The sequence below is a fragment of the Scyliorhinus torazame genome, chromosome 12, assembly GCF_047496885.1.
Source record: "Scyliorhinus torazame isolate Kashiwa2021f chromosome 12, sScyTor2.1, whole genome shotgun sequence".
In the NCBI taxonomy this organism is placed as follows: domain Eukaryota; kingdom Metazoa; phylum Chordata; class Chondrichthyes; order Carcharhiniformes; family Scyliorhinidae; genus Scyliorhinus; species Scyliorhinus torazame.
Genome location: NC_092718.1, coordinates 223,465,655 through 223,487,057, shown reverse-complemented (window position 1 = coordinate 223,487,057; position 21,403 = coordinate 223,465,655). Strand labels below are relative to the sequence as shown.

Genomic DNA, 21,403 nt, shown 5'->3' with positions numbered 1-21,403 from the left:
GAGTGGTCAAGAAGGCATACAGCGAGACTTCCGGGTGCGGCGATGACCAGCTGAGTCGCACGTTTCGGCAGCTCCCTGTGAAACGGACTTTTGGGCTCTTGATAGGAGCCCCAACGGCAATTTTAACGGCTGAAAACACCGTGCGGTAAACCAGAAGGGTGTTCCCCCTGGGCACGGATGGAAAAAGGAGAGGAAAGTGGCCGGATTGCAGCGGATCCTTTGGAACAACGGCAAGGAAGGCAAGCAGAAACCAAGATGGCGTCGGAAGGTGGCAGTTTAACATGGGGCCCTGAACAACAAGAGTTTTTGAAACGCTGCGTGGAGGAGATAAAAAAGGAAATGAAGAAAGAGTTGTTGGCCCCGATATTACAGGCGATTGAAGGGCTGAAAGAGGAACAAAAGACCCAGGAGCAGGAGCTTCGGGTCGTGAAGGCGAAAGCAGCAGAGAATGAAAACGATATACAGGGCCTGGTGGTGAAGTCGGAGATACAGGAGGCACACCAGAAACGATCTGTGGAGAGGTTGGAGGCACTGGAAAATAACGCAAGGAGGAACAACTTGAGGATTCTTGGCCTTCCTGAAGGTGTGGAGGGGGCGGACGTCGGGGCATATGTGGGCACGATGCTGCACTCGTTAATGGGAGTGGAGGCCCCGACGGGTCCGTTGGAGGTGGAGGGAGCGTACCGAGTTATGGTGCGAGGATCGAGAGCAGGAGAAATTCCCAGAGCCATAGTGGTGAGATTTCTCCGTTTTAAGGATAGAGAAATGGTCCTTAGATGGGCGAAGAAAACTCGGTGTAGTAAATGGGAGAACGCGGTGATCCGCGTCTATCAAGATTGGAGTGCGGAGGTGGCGAGAAGGAGGGCGAGCTTTAATCGGGCCAAAGCGGTACTTCACAAAAAAAAGATAAAGTTTGGAATGCTGCAACCGGCAAGACTGTGGGTCACATATCAAGGGAGGCACCACTACTTTGAGACGGCGGATGAAGCGTGGACTTTTATTGTAGAAGAAAAATTGGAATGATTGGACTACGAAAATGAACGTTTGGACAAAGTGGTGGGACGAGTGGGGGGGGGGGGGGGGGGGCGAAGAGGGATTGTATGATTAATCCTGCGGTATGGTAACTTTTCTTTCTCCCACAGGTGGTGATGGGGGGAGGTGGGGAGGGAGAGGAGATGGGGCGTTGGCCATGGGAGGCGGGGCCGAGGGAGAGGCGCGGGCTTGGTTCCCGCGCTATGATAATTATGGCGGGAATAGAGAAGCAGGAAGGAGGGGGCGCCGCACGGGGCGAGCCGTGATCACGGGGGGAAGCCGAGGTCAGCCAGAGTTTGCTGACTTCTGGGAGAAACATGGGGGGAGTAATTACGCTAGCGGGGGGTCTAGCGGGGGGGGGGGGGGATTACTGGGTTGCTGCTGCTGGGGAAAGGGGGGAGTGGGTACGGGAAAGGATGGGCGGGGGGGCACCGTCTGGGAGAAATACAGCTGCGTGGGAACTGGGCGAGAAGCTGGAAAAAGATGATGGCTAACCGGCAAGGGGGGGGGGTGGGAAGCCCCCCAACTCGGCTGATCACGTGGAACGTGAGGGGGCTTAACGGGCCGATAAAGAGGGCACGAGTACTCGCACACCTTAAGAAACTTAAAGCAGATGTGGTCATGTTACAGGAAACGCACCTGAAACTGATAGATCAGGTTAGGTTGCGCAAAGGATGGGTAGGGCAGGTGTTCCATTCGGGCCTGGATGCGAAAAACAGGGGGGTGGCTATATTAGTGGGGAAGCGGGTAATGTTCGAGGCAAAGACTATAGTGGCGGATAACGGGGGCAGATACGTGATGGTGAGTGGCAAATTACAGGGAGAGATGGTGGTGTTGGTAAACGTGTATGCCCCGAATTGGGACGATGCCAATTTTATGAGGCGAATGCTAGGACGCATCCCAGACCTAGAGACCGGAAAGCTGATAATGGGGGGAGACTTTAACACGGTGTTGGAACCAAGGCTGGATAGGTCGAAGTCCAGGACTGGTAGGAGGCCGGCAGCAGCCAAGGTGCTTAAGGATTTTATGGAGCAGATGGGAGGGGTGGACCCGTGGAGATTCAGTAGACCTAGGAGTAAGGAGTTCTCGTTTTTCTCCTATGTCCATAAAGTCTATTCACGCATCGACTTTTTTGTGTTGGGTAGGGCATTGATCCCGAGGGTGAGGGGAACGGAATATACGGCTATAGCCATTTCGGATCATGCCCCACACTGGGTAGACTTGGAGATAGGGGAGGAAACAAGAGGGCGTCCACCCTGGAGAATGGACATGGGACTAATGGCGGATGAGGGGGTGTGCTTAAGGGTGAGGGGATGCATTGAAAAGTACTTGGAACTCAATGACAATGGGGAGGTTCAGGTGGGAGTGGTCTGGGAGGCGTTGAAGGCGGTGGTTAGGGGGGAGCTGATATCAATAAGGACACATAAAGGGAAGCAGGAGAGTAAGGAACGGGAGCGGTTGTTGCAAGAACTTTTGAGGGTGGACAGACAGTATGCGGAAGCACCGGAGGAGGGACTGTATAGGGAAAGGCAAAGGCTGCATGTGGAATTTGACTTGCTGACCACAGGCACTGCAGAGGCACAATGGAGGAAGGCGCAGGGTGTACAGTATGAATATGGAGAGAAGGCGAGCAGATTGCTGGCACACCAATTGAGGAAAAGGGGAGCAGCGAGGGAAATAGGGGGGGGGTGAGAGACGAAGATGGAGAGACGGAGCGGGGAGCGGAGAGAGTGAATGAAGTGTTTAAGACATTTTATAAAAAATTGTATGAAGCTCAACCCCCGGATGGGAGGGAGAGAATGATGGACTTTTTGGATCGGCTGGAAATTCCCAAGGTGGAAGAGCAGGAAAGGATGGGATTGGGAGCACAGATCACGGTAGAAGAAGTGGTGAAAGGAATTAGGAACATGCAGACGGGAAAGGCCCCGGGACCGGACGGATTCCCAGTTGAATTTTACAGAAAATATTTGGACTTGCTCGCCCCGCTACTGAAGAGGACCTTTAACGAGGCAAAGGAAAGGGGACAACTGCCCCCGACTATGTCAGAAGCAACGATATCGCTTCTTTTAAAGAAGGAAAAGGATCCGCTACAATGCGGGTCCTACAGACCAATCTCCCTCCTCAATGTAGATGCCAAGGTCTTGGCCAAGGTAATGGCAATGAGAATAGAGGAATGTGTCCCGGGGGTGGTTCATGAGGACCAAACTGGGTTTGTGAAGGGGAGACAGCTGAACACGAACATACGGAGGTTGTTAGGGGTAATGATGATGGCTCCACCAGAGGGTGAAACGGAGATAGTAGTGGCGATGGATGCCGAGAAAGCATTTGATAGAGTGGAGTGGGATTATCTGTGGGAGGTGTTGAGGAGATTTGGGTTCGGAGAGGGGTATGTTAGATGGGTGCAGCTGTTGTATAGGGCCCCAGTGGCGAGTGTGGTCACGAATGGACGGGGATCGGCATATTTTCGGCTCCATAGAGGGACAAGGCAGGGATGTCCTCTGTCCCCATTACTGTTTGCACTGGCGATTGAGCCCCTGGCGATAGCGTGAGAGGTTCCAAGGGATGGAGGGGAATACTTAGGGGAGGAGAAGAACACCGGGTATCTTTATATGCGGATGATCTGCTACTATATGTGGCGGATCCAGCGGAGGGGATGCCAGAAATAATGCGGATACTTGGGGAGTTTGGGGATTTTTCAGGATATAAATTGAACATGGGGAAGAGTGAGCTGTTTGTGGTGCATCCAGGGGAGCAGAGTAGAGAAATAGAAGACCTACCGTTGAGGAAGGTAACAAGAGACTTTCGTTACCTGGGGATCCAGATAGCTAAGAATTGGGGCACATTGCACAGGCTAAATTTGACGCGGTTGGTGGAACAGATGGAGGAAGATTTCAAGAGATGGGATATGGTAGCATTGTCAATGGCAGGGAGGGTGCAGGCGGTTAAGATGGTGGTCCTCCCGAGATTCCTCTTTGTGTTTCAGTGTCTCCCGGTGGTGATCACGAAGGCTTTTTTCAAAAGGATAGAAAAGAGTATCATGGGTTTTGTTTGGGCCGGGAAGACTCCGAGAGTGAGGAAGGGATTCTTACAGCGTAGTAGGGAAAGGGGGGGGGCTGGCACTACCGAGCCTAAGTGAGTATTATTGGGCCGCTAATATTTCAATGGTGAGTAAGTGGATGGGAGAGGAGGAAGGAGCGGCGTGGAAGAGATTAGAGAGGGCGTCCTGTAGGGGGACCAGCCTGCAGGCTATGGTGACAGCCCCATTGCCGTTCTCACCAAGGAACTATACCACGAGTCCGGTGGTGGTAGCTACACTGAAGATTTGGGGACAGTGGAGACGACATAGGGGAAAGACCGGAGCACTGGGGAGGTCCCCGATAAGAAACAACCATAGGTTTGCCCCGGGGGGAATGGATGGGGGATATGGAATGTGGCAAAGAGCAGGTATAACGCAATTGAAAGATCTATTTGTGGATGGGAAGTTTGCGAGTCTGGGAGCGCTGACCGAGAAATATGGGTTGCCCCAAGGGAATGCATTCAGGTACATGCAATTGAGGGCTTTTGCGAGGCAACAGGTGAGGGAATTCCCGCAGCTCCCGACACAAGAGGTGCAGGACAGAGTCATCTCAAAGAAATGGGTGGGGGACGGTAAGGTGTCGGATATATATAGGGAAATGAGAGACGAAGGGGAGACTATGATGGACGAACTAAAAGGGAAATGGGAAGAAGAGCTAGGGGAGGAGATTGAGGAGGGGATGTGGGCAGATGCCCTAAACAGGGTAAACTCGTCGTCCTCGTGCGCCAGGCTAAGCCTGATTCAGTTTAAGGTATTACACAGGGCACATATGACTGGAACACGGCTCAGTAAATTTTTTGGGGTGGAGGATAGGTGTGCGAGGTGCTCGAGAAGCCCAGCGAATCATACCCATATGTTTTGGTTATGCCCGGCACTACAGGGGTTTTGGATGGGGGTGACAAAGGTGCTTTCGAAAGTAGTAGGAGTCCGGGTCGAACCAAGCTGGGGGTTGGCTATATTTGGGGTTGCACAAGAGCCGGGAGTGCAGGAGGCGAGAGAGGCCGATGTTTTGGCCTTTGCGTCCCTAGTAGCCCGGCGCAGAATATTGCTAATGTGGAAAGAAGCCAAGCCCCCGGGGGTGGAGACCTGGATAAATGATATGGCGGGGTTCATAAAGTTAGAGCGGATTAAGTTCGTCCTAAGGGGGTCGGCTCAAGGGTTTACTAGGCGGTGGCAACCGTTCGTCGAATATCTTGCGGAAAGATAGATAGGGGAGAACAAAGAAGGCAGCAGCAGCGGCGCAGGACTTGGGGGGGGGGGGGGGGGGAGAGGGATGGGGGGGGGATGGGGGGGGGGGGGGGGGAAGAGGGATGGGGGGGGGATGGGGGGGGTGTGTGGCCTGAGACAAGGCAGTTGCCAATTAGGGCTAGTTTTTATTTTTTGTTATTTAATATTTATTTATTTGTTGTTGTTTTTGTTTAAATTTAAAAAGGTCATTATTATCTGTATTGTTACAATGTTGTGTAAAGGATGCACAATGTACTGTGTTGGTTGACCAAAAATTTTCAATAAAATATTATTAAAAAAAAAAAAGAAGGCATACAGCATGCTTGCCTTCATCGGACGGGGTATTGAGTACAAGAGTCGGCAGGTCATGTTACAGTTGTATAGGACTTTGGTTAGGTCACATTTGGAATACTGCGTGCAGTTCTGGTCGCCACATTACCAGAAGGATGTGGATGCTTTAGAGAGGGTGCAGAGGAGGTTCACCAGGATGTTGCCTGGTATGGAGGGTGCTAGCCATGGAGAAAGGTTGAGTAGATTAGGATTGTTTTCGTTGGAAAGACGGAGATTGAGGGGGGACCTGATTGAGGTCTACAAAATTATGAGAGGTATGGACAGGGTGGATAGCAACAAGCTTTTTCCAAGAGTGGGGGTGTCAATTACAAGGGGTCACGATTTCAAGGTGAGAGGGGTAAGGTTTAAGGGAGATGTGCGTGGAAAGTTTTTTACACAGAGGGTGGTGGGTGCCTGGAACGCTTTGCCAGCGGAGGTGGTAGAGGCGGGCACGATAGCATCATTTAAGATGCATCCAGACAGATATATGAACGGGCGGGGAACAGAGGGAAGTAGATCCTTGAAAAATAGGCGACAGGTTTAGATAAAGGATCTGGATCGGCGCAGGCTGGGAGGGCCGAAGGGCCTGTTCCTGTGCTGTAATTTTCTTTGTTCTTTGTAAACCACAGGAATAGTCCAGCACCACAAGAAAAGGTTCCACACACATGAATACAGAGGGGGTTCAGGAGAACAGTACAATTGGCTTAATACAATCATTAGGAATAATTCAATACCTCCAAAACCCCACCAGTGAAGGGAGAAACAGGATAAAGCCATGAAAAGTTGGTAAAATGGTGCACACCTTCCCACGCGGCCACTGTTTGCAATTACAGATGTTCGGGCGCGCACCATTATACATCCCCCTCAATTCCAGCAGCAGCAGGAGGCACCAACAACCCACCACAACCTCCTCTCCTCAGATAGCAGACCCGTCTGTACCCCTGCAGGGACCAATCACGGATTCTCTATACCCACCCATTAAAAAAAAAAGATGTTTTGCGGGAAGCACAGTTATAAAGGGTTGTTACATATATATCACCCAACATAACCCCAGTCTTCAGGCCCAGTACAGAACCAACATCATTCCAAACAATTACAGAGGACAGCTATATATTTGCATGATGATCAGTACCATTTACGCCTCCCAACAACAGGGCCTGGGAATTACCAGGAATGGATTACAGGTTAACAAAGGGTCAGGATCTAATCCGTGGGTCCGTATTCTCCAGGCACACGCCCACCCTCAATCAAATAAAAAAGCGCCCCGGCCGCACGGAGAGGGCAACAGGGTATCGACCAAAGTGCAGGACTCTGCTCAGAAGAGCCCACTCAGGATTTCAGTAAAAAAGAACCTTCGAGAAGGGATAGCCCAAGCTCCAGGGGACAACAGGAAACCAGCTACAGCCACGACCTGGCCCAGCACAGCACATTCCAACACAAAGTCAGCACCGAGGACCTCCAGCAGGGCCCAAAACCCATACCCCAGCCAGTCCTACACCTCCTGCACCACACCCTGGACACTGCACCTCCTTCACCACACCCTGGACACTGCACCTCCTTCACCACACCCTGGACACTGCACCTCCTGCACCACACCCTGGACACTGCACCTCCTTCACCACACCCTGGACACTGCACCTCCTTCACCACACCCTGGACACTGCACCTCCTGCACCACACCCTGGACACTGCACCTCCTTCACCACACCCTGGACACTGCACCTCCTTCACCACACCCTGGACACTGCACCTCCTGCACCACACCCTGGACACTGCACCTCCTTCACCACACCCTGGACACTGCACCCCCTTCACCACACCCTGGACACTGCACCTCCTTCACCACACCCTGGACACTGCACCTCCTTCACCACACCCTGGACACTGCACCTCCTTCACCACACCCTGGACACTGCACCTCCTGCACCACACCCTGGACACTGCACCTCCTTCACCACACCCTGGACACTGCACCTCCTTCACCACACCCTGGACACCAAGGGGCATTACAGTGCGGCCAATCCACCATCTTTGGACTGTGGGAGAAAACCAGCGCACAGGCACGGGGAGACATGCAGATTCCACACAGACAGTGACCTGAGTCCGGAACAAATCCAGATCTCTGGGGCTGTGAGGCAGCAGTGCTAACCACTGTGCTACCGTGCCGCCCAAATCAATCAAGGATCAACCGAGCCCACCTCTGTGCACCATCACCCAGTCTTGAAAAAACACAGCCACGCCCGCATTCACATTACTTGACCCCTCCCATTCATGATTTTGAACATTTCCATCAAATCTCCTCTTAGCCTTCTTCTCTCCGAGGTGAACAGTGCCAACCTCTCCGAGGTGAACAGTGCCAACCTCTCCGAGGTGAACAGTGCCAACCTCTCCAATCTTCTCCCCAAGGTGAACAGTGCCAAGCAGACACGGCATTGGTTTAATGTTTCATTCAAGAAACAGAAGCTGGAACAGTGCTGCACGCCCCTTGCACTGCATTCCTTCCAAACCGGTGACCTCTATCACCTAAAAGGACGAGGGCAGCAGATGTACGTGAACACCGCCACCTGCAGGTTCCCCTTCAAATCACACACCACCCGGACTTGGAATAATATCTCCATTCCTTCACTGTCCTGTAACTCCCTCACTAACAGCACTGTGGGTGTACCTACACCACATGGACTGCTAGTCAAGAAAAGCGGCTTATCCCCCGACTTATCGTCAAGTTAGGTATTGGCACCTTAATGCTGGTCTAGCTAGTGACACCTACATTCCATGAACTAGATTGATAAAAAAGTGAAGTTTTGAATTTAGAGTGAGATTTAATCAAAAATCTTCCAGCTGGAGAGATGGCAGCATTGTCCCCTCTCCCTGCCTACAGGACTGGCAGCATTGTCCCCTCACCCGACCTACAGGACTGGCAGCACTGTCCCCTCTCCCGACCTACAGGACTGGCAGCACTGTCCCCTCTCCCGACCTACCAGATTGGCAGCACAGTCCCCTCACCCGACCTACCAGACTGGCAGCACTGTCCCCTCTCCCGACCTACCAGCCTGGCAGCACTGTCCCCTCTCCCGACCTACCAGACTGGCAGCATTGTCCCCTCTCCCGACCTACCAGACTGGCAGCATTGTCCCCTCACCCGACCTACCAGACTGGCAGCATTGTCCCCTCTCCCGACCTACCAGACTGGCAGCATTGTCCCCTCACCCGACCTACCAGCCTGGCAGCACTGTCCCCTCTCCCGACCTACCAGACTGGCAGCATTGTCCCCTCACCCGACCTACCAGCCTGGCAGCATTGTCCCCTCACCCGACCTACCAGACTGGCAGCATTGTCCCCTCACCCGACCTACCAGACTGGCAGCATTGTCCCCTCACCCGACATACCAGACTGGCAGCACTGTCCCCTCTCCCGACCTACCAGATTGGCAGCATTGGCCCCTCTCCCGACCTACCAGCCTGGCAGCATTGTCCCCTCACCCGGCCTACCAGACTGGCAGCATTGTCCCCTCTCCCGACCTACCAGACTGGCAGCACTGTCCCCTCTCCAGACCTACCAGATTGGCAGCACTGTCCCCTCTCCCGACCTACCAGATTGGCAGCACTGTCCCCTCTCCCGACCTACCAGATTGGCAGCATTGTCCCCTCACCCGACCTACCAGACTGGCAGCATTGTCCCCTCACCCGACCTACCAGACTGGCAGCATTGTCCCCTCACCCGACATACCAGACTGGCAGCACTGTCCCCTCTCCCGACCTACCAGATTGGCAGCACTGTCCCCTCTCCCGACCTACCAGCCTGGCAGCATTGTCCCCTCTCCCAACCTACCAGACTGGCAGCATTGTCCCCTCTCCCGACCTACCAGATTGGCAGCACTGTCCCCTCTCCCGACCTACCAGACTGGCAGCATTGTCCCCTCACCCAACCTACCAGATTGGCAGCACTGTCCCCTCTCCCGACCTACCAGCCTGGCAGCATTGTCCCCTCTCCCAACCTACCAGACTGGCAGCATTGTCCCCTCTCCCGACCTACCAGATTGGCAGCACTGTCCCCTCTCCCGACCTACCAGCCTGGCAGCATTGTCCCCTCTCCCAACCTACCAGACTGGCAGCATTGTCCCCTCTCCCGACCTACCAGACTGGCAGCATTGTCCCCTCTCCCGACCTACCAGATTGGCAGCACTGTCCCCTCTCCCGACCTACCAGACTGGCAGCATTGTCCCCTCTCCCAACCTACCAGACTGGCAGCATTGTCCCCTCACCCAACCTACCAGATTGGCAGCACTGTCCCCTCTCCCGACCTACCAGATTGGCAGCACTGTCCCCTCTCCCGACCTACCAGATTGGCAGCATTGTCCCCTCTCCCAACCTACCAGACTGGCAGCACTGTCCCCTCTCCCAACCTACCAGACTGGCAGCACTGTCCCCTCTCCCGACCTACCAGATTGGCAGCATTGTCCCCTCTCCCGACCTACCAGATTGGCAGCACTGTCCCCTCTCCCGACCTACCAGCCTGGTAGCACTGTCCCCTCACCCGACCTACCAGATTGGCAGCACTGTCCCCTCTCCAGACCTACCAGATTGGCAGCACTGTCCCCTCTCCCGACCTACCAGATTGGCAGCACTGTCCCCTCTCCAGACCTACCAGATTGGCAGCACTGTCCCCTCTCCCGACCTACCAGATTGGCAGCACTGTCCCCTCTCCAGACCTACCAGACTGGCAGCATTGTCCCCTCACCCAACCTACCAGATTGGCAGCACTGTCCCCTCTCCCGACCTACCAGACTGGCAGCATTGTCCCCTCTCCCGACCTACCAGATTGGCAGCACTGTCCCCTCTCCCGACCTACCAGCCTGGCAGCACAGTCCCCTCTCCAGACCTACCAGATTGGCAGCACTGTCCCCTCTCCAGACCTACCAGACTGGCAGCATTGTCCCCTCTCCCGACCTACCAGATTGGCAGCACTGTCCCCTCTCCCAACCTACCAGATTGGCAGCACTGTCCCCTCTCCCGACCTACCAGATTGGCAGCACTGTCCCCTCTCCCGACCTACCAGACTGGCAGCACTGTCCCCTCTCCAGACCTACCAGATTGGCAGCACTGTCCCCTCTCCCGACCTACCAGATTGGCAGCACTGTCCCCTCTCCCGACCTACCAGACTGGCAGCACTGTCCCCTCTCCCGACCTACCAGATTGGCAGCACTGTCCCCTCTCCCGACCTACCAGATTGGCAGCACTGTCCCCTCTCCCGACCTACCAGATTGGCAGCACTGTCCCCTCTCCCGACCTACCAGATTGGCAGCACTGTCCCCTCTCCAGACCTACCAGATTGGCAGCACTGTCCCCTCTCCCGACCTACCAGATTGGCAGCACTGTCCCCTCTCCCGACCTACCAGATTGGCAGCACTGTCCCCTCTCCCGACCTACCAGATTGGCAGCACTGTCCCCTCTCCCGACCTACCAGATTGGCAGCACTGTCCCCTCTCCCGACCTACCAGATTGGCAGCACTGTCCCCTCTCCCGACCTACCAGATTGGCAGCACTGTCCCCTCTCCCGACCTACCAGATTGGCAGCACTGTCCCCTCTCCCGACCTACCAGATTGGCAGCACTGTCCCCTCTCCAGACCTACCAGACTGGCAGCACTGTCCCCTCTCCCGACCTACCAGACTGGCAGCACTGTCCCCTCTCCCGACCTACCAGACTGGCAGCACTGTCCCCTCACCCGACCTACCAGATTGGCAGCACTGTCCCCTCTCCAGACCTACCAGACTGGCAGCATTGTCCCCTCACCCGACATACCAGACTACCAGCCTGGCAGCATTGTCCCCTCACCCGACCTACCAGACTGGCAGCATTGTCCCCTCACCCGACCTACCAGCCTGGCAGCATTGTCCCCTCTCCCGACCTACCAGATTGGCAGCACTGTCCCCTCTCCCGACCTACCAGATTGGCAGCATTGTACCCTCTCCCGACCTACCAGATTGGCAGCACTGTCCCCTCTCCCGACCTACCAGATTGGCAGCACTGTTCCCTCTCCCAACCTACCAGACTGGCAGCACTGTCCCCTCTCCCGACCTACCAGATTGGCAGCACTGTTCCCTCTCCCAACCTACCAGACTGGCAGCACTGTCCCCTCTCCCAACCTACCAGATTGGCAGCACTGTCCCCTCTCCCGACCTACCAGACTGGCAGCACTGTCCCCTCTCCCAACCTACCAGACTGGCAGCACTGTCCCATCTCCCGACCTACCAGACTGGCAGCACTGTCCCCTCTCCCGACCTACCAGACTGGCAGCATTGTCCCCTCTCCCGAACTACCAGACTGGCAGCATTGTCCCCTCTCCCGACCTACCAGACTGGCAGCACTGTCCCCTCTCCCAACCTACCAGATTGGCAGCACTGTCCCCTCTCCCGACCTACCAGACTGGCAGCACTGTCCCCTCTCCCAACCTACCAGACTGGCAGCACTGTCCCCTCTCCCGACCTACCAGACTGGCAGCATTGTCCCCTCTCCCGACCTACCAGACTGGCAGCACTGTCCCCTCTCCCGACCTACCAGATTGGCAGCACTGTCCCCTCTCCCGACCTACCAGACTGGCAGCACTGTGCCCTCTCCCAACCTACCAGACTGGCAGCACTGTCCCCTCTCCAGACCTACCAGATTGGCAGCACTGTCCCCTCTCCCGGCCTACCAGATTGGCAGCACTGTTCCCTCTCCCAACCTACCAGATTGGCAGCACTGTTCCCTCTCCCAACCTACCAGATTGGCAGCACTGTCCCCTCTCCCGACCTACCAGACTGGCAGCACTGTCCCCTCTCCCGACCTACCAGACTGGCAGCACTGTCCCCTCTCCCAACCTACCAGATTGGCAGCACTGTTCCCTCTCCCAACCTACCAGATTGGCAGCACTGTCCCCTCTCCCGACCTACCAGACTGGCAGCACTGTCCCCTCTCCAGACCTACCAGATTGGCAGCACTGTTCCCTCTCCCAACCTACCAGATTGGCAGCACTGTTCCCTCTCCCAACCTACCAGATTGGCAGCACTGTCCCCTCTCCCGACCTACCAGACTGGCAGCACTGTCCCCTCTCCCGACCTACCAGACTGGCAGCACTGTCCCCTCTCCCGACCTACCAGATTGGCAGCACTGTCCCCTCTCCCGACCTACCAGACTGGCAGCACTGTCCCCTCTCCCGACCTACCAGACTGGCAGCACTGTCCCCTCTCCCGACCTACCAGATTGGCAGCACTGTTCCCTCTCCCAACCTACCAGACTGGCAGCATTGTCCCCTCTCCCGACCTACCAGATTGGCAGCACTGTCCCCTCTCCCGACCTACCAGATTTCAGCTGCAGGTTCTCACAGTCCAATCGTTTCACTTTGTCCCGCGCTTCACGGCGTTCGTAGGCAGTTTGTTCCAACTCCTGTTGCATCTGGGCTACAAAAGCATACATTTATACACGGCACATTTGAATGCAAGCCAGGGCATTAAACAGAGAGGATGATGGTAAACGTCATCCCATCCCAATTAAAAGATCCTGATGAGAGATGTGGTCTATATTGCCACAGCAGAGGTGTTGAACAGGAAAGATCCCAGCAGAGTGTCATTAAAAATTGATTAAACCCTCCTCAGGGTGGTACCAGTGGGCTGGAGAATTGCAAATGCTGCACCCTTGTTCATAAAAGGGTGCAAAGTTAAGTCCAGTTAGTTTCATAGAATTTACAGTGCAGGAGGAGGACATTCAGCCCATCGAGTCTGCACCGGCCCTTGGAAAGAACACCCTATTTAAGCCACGCTAAATTGCCCCTTAATTGGAAAAGAAAAATAATTGGCTACTCTAAATTTATGAAAAATAAAAAAATAAGATGTTACATTCCCACCTGGTTTTGTCTCATCCGCAAACTTGGTCCCCGCATCCAAATATTGGACATAGATTGTGGAAAGCTGGGACCCCAACCTGTTTATTCCCGTTTTCTGTCCGTTAACCAATTCTCAATCTATTGCAAGATATTACCCCCAATCCCATGTTCTCCAATTTGGATTAACCTCCTGTGTGGAGGTTATCAAAAGCCTTCTGAAAGTCCAAATACACTATATTCATAGACAGGTACACAAGTGCAGAAGGAGGCCATTTGGCCCATCGAGTCTGCACTGGAATGAACAACCCACCTAAGTCCACACCTCCACCCTATCCCCACAACCCAGAAACCCCACCTAACCTTTTTGAACACTATGGGCAATTTATCATGACCAATCCACCCAACCTGCACATCTTTGGACTGAGAGAGGAAACCGGAGCACCCGGAGGAAACCCACGCAGACACGGGGAGAATGTGCAGACTCTGCAGACAGTGAACCAAGCCGGGAATCAAACCTGGGACCCTGGAGCTGTGAAGTAACTGTGCTACCATGCTGCCCAATTAGTTTCCCTCTTATCAATTCTGCTAGTGTCACTCACAAAAGCTCAAAGGTTTGTCACCATGATTTTCAGAAATCAGTGCTGACTACACTCAATCCTACCATTATTTTCTAAGTGCCCCAGTTATTACATCCTTTAGAATAGATGCCACAATGGTTAACACTGCTGCCTCACGGCACCGAGGTCCCAGGTTCGATCCTGGCCCCAGGTCACTGTCCGTGTGGAGTTTGCACATTTTCCCCGTGTCTGCGTGGGTTTCACCCCCACAACCCAAAAAGATGTGCAGGGTAGGAGTATTGGCCACGTTAAATTGTCCCTTAATTGAGAGGAAAAAAAAATAGATTCTAGCATGTTTGGTACTGCTGACGTCAGGCGAACAGGTGTGTAGCTCCCTGCTTGCTCTCTCCCATCTACCTTAAATAATGCGGTTACATTTGCTAATTTGCAATCTGCAGGAAATGTTCCAGAATCTATAGAATTTTGATAGATGGACACCAACACAACCACCATTTCTTTTTAAAAATATATATTTTAGAGTACCCAATTCATTTTTTTTCCAAAGGGCAATTTAGCGTGTCCAATCCACCTATCCTGCACATCTTTGGGTCGTGGGGGCGAAACCCACGCAACACGGGGAGAATGTGCAACATGCACCATTTCTGCACGTGCCTCTTTCAACACTCTGGGATTCATCAATTTGCAGCCCATTATTGTCTTCAGTGCTACTTCTATTCATACCAATTTCTGTCACTTCCCCATTCCCACCAGTCCCTTGATTCGCTAATAATTCATGAAGGTTTTTGTATCTTCTGCTGAAGACAGACGCAAAGGCTTTTAGTTTCTTGGCCATTTCCGGTTAGAACATTTACTGTCACTGCACCTGCTGGGCCCACGGTTGTTATGCCTTCACTAATCTTCTCCATTTTACACACCTATACAATCTTTTACAGTCCACCTTTATGTCTCTCACTAGTTTACTTTTAGATTCTATATTGTTTTTCAGTTTCTTGATCATTCTTTGTTGAATTTGAAAATGTCCCAAACCTTCAGGCTCATATTTTCTGGAAACTTTCTCTTTGATGCAATCTTTTTAACTTCTCTAGTTAGCTATGATTGTATTACCTTTCATGCTGGGTTTTTATGCTTCAAAAAGGAATGTAAACTTTCTGTAAACCATGTATTAATTGCCTGTCTACCAGTTTAGCCCAGTTGGCTGGACAGCGCAGGTTCAATTCCTTTACCGGCTTCTCAGCCTTGTCCCTCGCCCGAGGCGGGGTGATCCTCAAAGGGGAAAGCAGCCTCTGGTCATCTGGGACCTCAGCGACTTTACTTACTATCAGACCGATGTCCCCCAGTCTACATCAGCCAACTTTGCCCTCACACCTTCGTAGTTTCCTTTGTTTAGATAAAAGACCCAATCTTGGATTGAACAACATGACTTTCAAACCTCATGTGAAATTCTATCATCTTATGCGTAATCTTCCCGAAAGATACCTTTACAAGATTAACTAGCCCTTTCTCATTGCACAATACAAGATTTAAAATATCCTGTTCGCTCGTTGGTTCCTCAATATCTCATATAACCTAGGAATTTGGTCCCCCTCGGTATTAATGCTAATTAGGTTTACCCAGTTGTCATGCAAACAAAGAACAAAGAAATGTACAGCACAGGAACAGGCCCTTCGGCCCTCCAAGCCCGTGCCGACCATGCTGCCCGACTAAACTACAATCTTCTACACTTCCTGGGTCCGTATCCCTCTATTCCCACCCTATTCATGTATTTGTCAAGATGCCCCTTAAATGTCACTATCGTCCCTGCTTCCACCACCTCCTCCGGTAGCGAGTTCCAGGCACCCACTACCCTCTGCGTAAAAAACTTGCCTCGTACATCTACTCTAAACCTTGCCCCTCTCACCTTAAACCTATGCCCCCTAGTAATTGACCCCTCTGCCCTGGGGAAAAGCCTCTGACTATCCACTCTGTCTATGCCCCTCATAATTTTATATACCTCTATCAGGTCTCCCCTCAACCTCCTTCGTTCCAGTGAGAACAAACCAAGTTTATTCAACCGCTCCTCATAGCTAATGCCCTCCATACCAGGCAACATTCTGGTAAATCTCTTCTGCACCCTCTCTAAAGCCTCCACATCCTTCTGGTAGTGTGGCGACCAGAATTGAACACTATACTCCAAGTGTGGCCTAACTAAGATTCTATACAGCTGCAACATGACTTGCCAATTCTTATACTCAATGCCCCGGCCAATGAAGGCAAGCATGCCGTATGCCTTCTTGACTACCTTCTCCACCTGTGTTGCCCCTTTCAATGACCTGTGGACCTGTACTCCTAGATCTCTTTGACTTTCAATACTCTTGAGGGTTCTACCATTCACTGTATATTCCCTACCTGCATTAGACCTTCCAAAATGCATTACCTCACATTTGTCCGGATTAAACTCCATCTGCCATCTCTCCGCCCAAGTCTCCAAACAATCTAAATCCTGCTGTATCCTCCGACAGTCCTCATCGCTATCCGCAATTCCACCAACCTTTGTGTCGTCTGCAAACTTACTAATCAGACCAGTTACATTTTCCTCCAAATCATTTATATATACTACAAAGAGCAAAGGTCCCAGCACTGATCCCTGTGGAACACCACTGGTCACAGCCCTCCAATGAGAAAAGCATCCTTCCATTGCTACTCTCTGCCTTCTATGGCCTAGCCAGTTCTGTATCCACATTGCCAGCTCACCCCTGATCCCGTGTGACTTCACCTTTTGTACTAGTCTACCATGAGGGACCTTGTCAAAGGCCTTACTGAAGTCCATATAGACATCCACTGCCCTACCTGCATCAATCATCTTAGTGACCTCCTCGAAAAACTCAATCAAGTTAGTGAGACACGACCTCCCCTTCACAAAACCGTGCTGCCTCTCACTAATACGTCCATTTGCTTCCAAATGGGAGTAGATCGTGTCTCGAAGAATTCTCTCCAGTAATTTCCCTACCACTGAAGTAAGGCTCACCGGCCTGTAGTTCCCGGGATTATCCTTGCTACCCTTCTTAAACAGAGGAACAACATTGGCTATTCTCCAGTCCTCCGGGACATCCCCTGAAGACAGCGAGGATCCAAAGATTTCTGTCAAGGCCTCAGCAATTTCCTCTCCAGCCTCCTTCAGTATTCTGGGGTAGATTCCATCAGGCCCTGGGGACTTATCTACCTTAATATTTTTTAAGACACCCAACACCTCGTCTTTTTGGATCTCAATGTGACCCAGGCTATCTACACACCCTTCTCCAGACTCAACATCTACCAATTTCTTCTCTTTGGTGAATACTGATGCAAAGTATTCATTTAGTACCTCGCCCATTTCCTCTGGCTCCACACATAGATTCCCTTGCCTATCCTTCAGTGGGCCAACCCTTTCCCTGGCTACCCTCTTGCTTTTTATGTACGTGTAAAAAGCCTTGGGATTTTCCTTAACCCTATTTGTCAATTACTTTTCGTGACCCCTTCTAGCCCTCCTGACTCCTTGCTTAAGTTCCTTTCTACTTTCCTTATATGCGAGAGTGCCTTTAAGAACTGGATGTTTAAGCAATGTACCTTTAAGAAAGCAGTGATGTCATAGAGTGGGTGGAGCTCAGCTCAGTTCAGACATTTTGGCACCTTGGTTTTGCACCTAAAAAGTGCCTGGCTGGTTTTGCTGAGAGCAGTTTAAAAGTAGAAAGCCAGTTTGAGACAACAGCTTGGATGTGTCTGTGTGTGTCCAGAGATCTCTGCCATTCTACAGAAAATATATATATCCTTTAACCTGATGTGATACTGTTTAAAGGTGTTAAGTCTCTTGGAAGTTTGAAGGAACATTTTAAGGAGTTATTTACTGTTGCAATATTTTCTGAGTTATCTTTGAAGTAAGGGGTGTTAAGAGATCCAATGTTTATTTAAGATGTTAAGTTGAGCTCATGGAATAAACAGTGTTTTGTGTTTAAAAACCCACGTGTCCATAATTGTAATCCCACACCTAGGGAACAAGCCGTGTGCTCGGAAAAGCAACAAATCCATTAAAGGGGGAGGTTGGTTGAATTCCATGATACATTTTGGGGTTCTGAAAACGCCTCTCCCATAACACAGTCTATATATAGATTGAAAGTCTACTCTTGTTACTTGCATCTCTAATTTCCCGATTTATACTCTGTCTAACAGTGCTACCCATTTCTTATTGCCTATTCTTGCTAAATATAGGAGCAGAAGTCGACAATTCAGTCCTTCGAGCCTGCTCCACCATTCAATCAGATCCTGGCTGATCTCTTCCTGGTCTCAAATCCACCTCCCTACCTATTCCCCATATCCCTTTAACCCGTTTTTTCTTTAGCAGAAATATATCCATCTGCTTCTTGAAACCATTTAATGATTCGGACTCCACCGCACTATTGGGCAGCGAGTTCCACAAATTCACCACCCTCTGCGAGAAGTAGTTCCTCCTCATCTCAGTTTGAAATCTACCGCCTCTCAATCTACATCTGTGATCTCTTGTCTCGATTGCTCCACAAGGGGGAACATTTGGTCTACGTTTACTTTATCAATCCCTTTCAGCATTTTAGAAACCTCGATGTAAACCCCTCTCATTCTCCTGAACTCCAGCAAGCACAAGCCCAAATTCTTCAATCTCTCCTCGTACGTCAACCCCTTCATTCCCCAAATCAATCTGGTGACCCTCCTCTGAACTGCCTCCAATGCCACCACATCCTTCCTCAAATAAGGAGACCAAAACTGGACACAATACTCCAGATGTGGTCTCACCCACACCCTATACAATTGCAACAACACTTCTCTACTTTTATACTCCAGTCCTTTTGCAAAAGAAGCTAAAATTCCATTTGTCTTTTTTAATTCCATACTGTACCTGCATACTAACTTTCTGCGATTCTTGAACAAAGCCACCCAGATCCCTCTGCCCAGACGCATTTTGAATCTGCTTTACATTTAGATAATAAATAAATACCTTGAACATGCAGTTCCCAGCATTGATCACCCTGCAGCCATATCTCCTTAATAGCAATTAGATCATACCAGTTTACTTCCATTTGTGCTGCGTAAGGACCCTCCCGTCTGTTCCCGTCCACTCCCTTAATTTTCCCTTTCCTTTATTTTTGCAAATACCATTTTTCTTAATGGACCTGTAACTTGAAATGAAAATCGCTTATTGTCACAAGTAGGCTTCAAATGAAGTTACTGTGAAAAGCCCCTAGTCGCCACATTCCGGCGCCTGTTCGGGGAGGTTGGTACGGGAATTGAACCAGCTGCTGGCCTGCCTTGGTCTGCTTTCAAAGCCAGCGATTTAGCCCTGTGCTAAACAGCCCCTGTTGAGACCAGAGGGCACAGGTTTAAGGTAATTGGCAAAAACAATTGCAAGCAGCTAGTGGTTAGGAACTGGGACACACTGGCTGAGTTAGTGGTGGTGAATCAATCAAGGAACAGGATTATCTGAAAATGAAGAATTTGTAGGTCGAGGGAGAGAAGGCAGGTGAATGAGACTCGGTGAATTGTTCCTTCAGTGAGCCAGCACAGACAGATGGGTTGAATGGCCTCCTTCTGTGCTTTATCATGGGAATGATTACAGCAAAAATCAAGGCAAGGCTACATTGGATAAATACTTGAAAAGGAGACTTTCATAGCTATGGTGAAAGAACAGGGAGCATTGTGACTCATTGGGCTGGACAGCTCCCTCAAGCAGAGCCAGCATCAAGTAGCTGGGTCAAATAGCCTCCTCTGCTGTGCAAATCTATGACCTACACATAATGGGCTGTGCATTAGGGAGTAGGCAAGTGCCCGCAGAGCAGAGAATTAACGTTTAACTAGCTCTACATAGCGCCACTGCCAGATACAATGCCCACACCGTCCTGCAGTAAGTACCCAACAATCTACCCCAGGGTCAAACCCGTGTTGCCGCAATACATTAGCCACATAGCTGGGAATCCAGATTCAACTAATCGCATTTCTGATGCTATTTGAAAGTGAGTAATAGAGACCATACTTGGTCACAGTTCTCATCAGTACGGCACGTATGGGTGATTTGCTCATTTGCTGTGCCAAGAGGAAAAGTGTTATTTTTCAACGAGGCAGCTAAAATTAATGTTGCTAAATCGGTTTCTATAGCAACACCAGAGGTTAATGAATAATAAATTTTTTTAGTTCCAATTAAGGGGCAATTTAGCGCGGCCAATCCACCTACCCTGCACATCTTTGGGTTGTGGGGACGAAACCCACGCAGACATGGGGAGGATGTGCAAACTCCGCACGGACAGTGACCCAGAGCCGGGACCGAACCTGGGACCTCGGCACCGTGAGTTAGCAGTGCTAACCACTGCGCCACCCGCTAATGAATTTTTTTTGTGGAACATGCTGGCTTATGGCAGTTAACTCCAGTTTTAATTCAAAGTGACAGTTAATGGACCTTGGTCAGAACCAACAAGCACTCACATTTGCCGTCTTCCATTCAGCCTCATCTGCTCGATTTCTCATGCCGGTTTGCTCTTCCAGAGCCCTCGCCGTTGCTTGGGTGATGGTTTGGAGTTGGTTGGTACTCTGCCGGGCGAGATCTCTGGCATCTTTCAGCTGTGCAGAAAAGGCCACATTCAGAACAAAACAACAAAATAAGTTTTTCTAATCAGAGGACAGGTGCCGAGTTTCTATTCTGATGATTGTGCTGTTCCTGATCCACTGCTGCAATGGGTGGTTGCAAACTGCACCCGTTGTGGAGTGAGAGCTGGTCATTCCATGGTCTATGGCTGGAGGAAGAGAAAGCCTGTACCTACCAGTGACTCTCGTCATCAGGAGGATGTTTTGTGCAGAGTTTGGTTCCATTCACAGCTCCTCACGTAACGAAGCACAGTCCGTGGCCACATGCAGCAAGATCTGGCCAACATTCAGGCTTGGGATGATGCCACATTCCACGTTAGTGCTAGGCAAGGATCATCTCCAATGGTGAATCTAAACATCTCCACATGACATTCAATGGAATTACCATCGCCAAATTTCCCACTACCAACATCCTGGGGGTTACCATTGACCAGAAACTGAACTGGACCCAGCCATGTAAATACAGTGGCTGCAAAAGCACGCCAGAGGCTGGGAATCCTGCGGAGAGTAACTCACCTCCTGACTCCACAAAGCCCATCCACCACCTACAAGGCACTAACCAGGGGCGAGATTCTACGACCCCCCCCGCCGGGTCGGAGAATCGCCGGGGTCTGGCGTGAATCCCGCCCCCGCCGGTTGCCGAATTCTCTGGCACCATATATTCGGCGGGGGCGGGAATCGCG

At 51.4% G+C, this 21,403-nt stretch overlaps 1 protein-coding gene across 1 annotated transcript in view; it reads right to left on the bottom strand.

The window, feature by feature from the left end:
- The window catches only part of spag5 (sperm associated antigen 5), a 73,014-nt gene that overhangs the window by 40,675 nt on the left and 10,936 nt on the right, over nt 1–21,403 (bottom strand). The window contains exons 5-6 of the mRNA XM_072470003.1: nt 20,562–20,696; nt 13,004–13,097 (exon numbers count right to left, since the gene is read on the bottom strand). Coding sequence (XP_072326104.1) covers nt 13,004–13,097; nt 20,562–20,696 — 229 coding nt within the window. The remainder of the gene's footprint in view (nt 1–13,003; nt 13,098–20,561; nt 20,697–21,403) is intronic.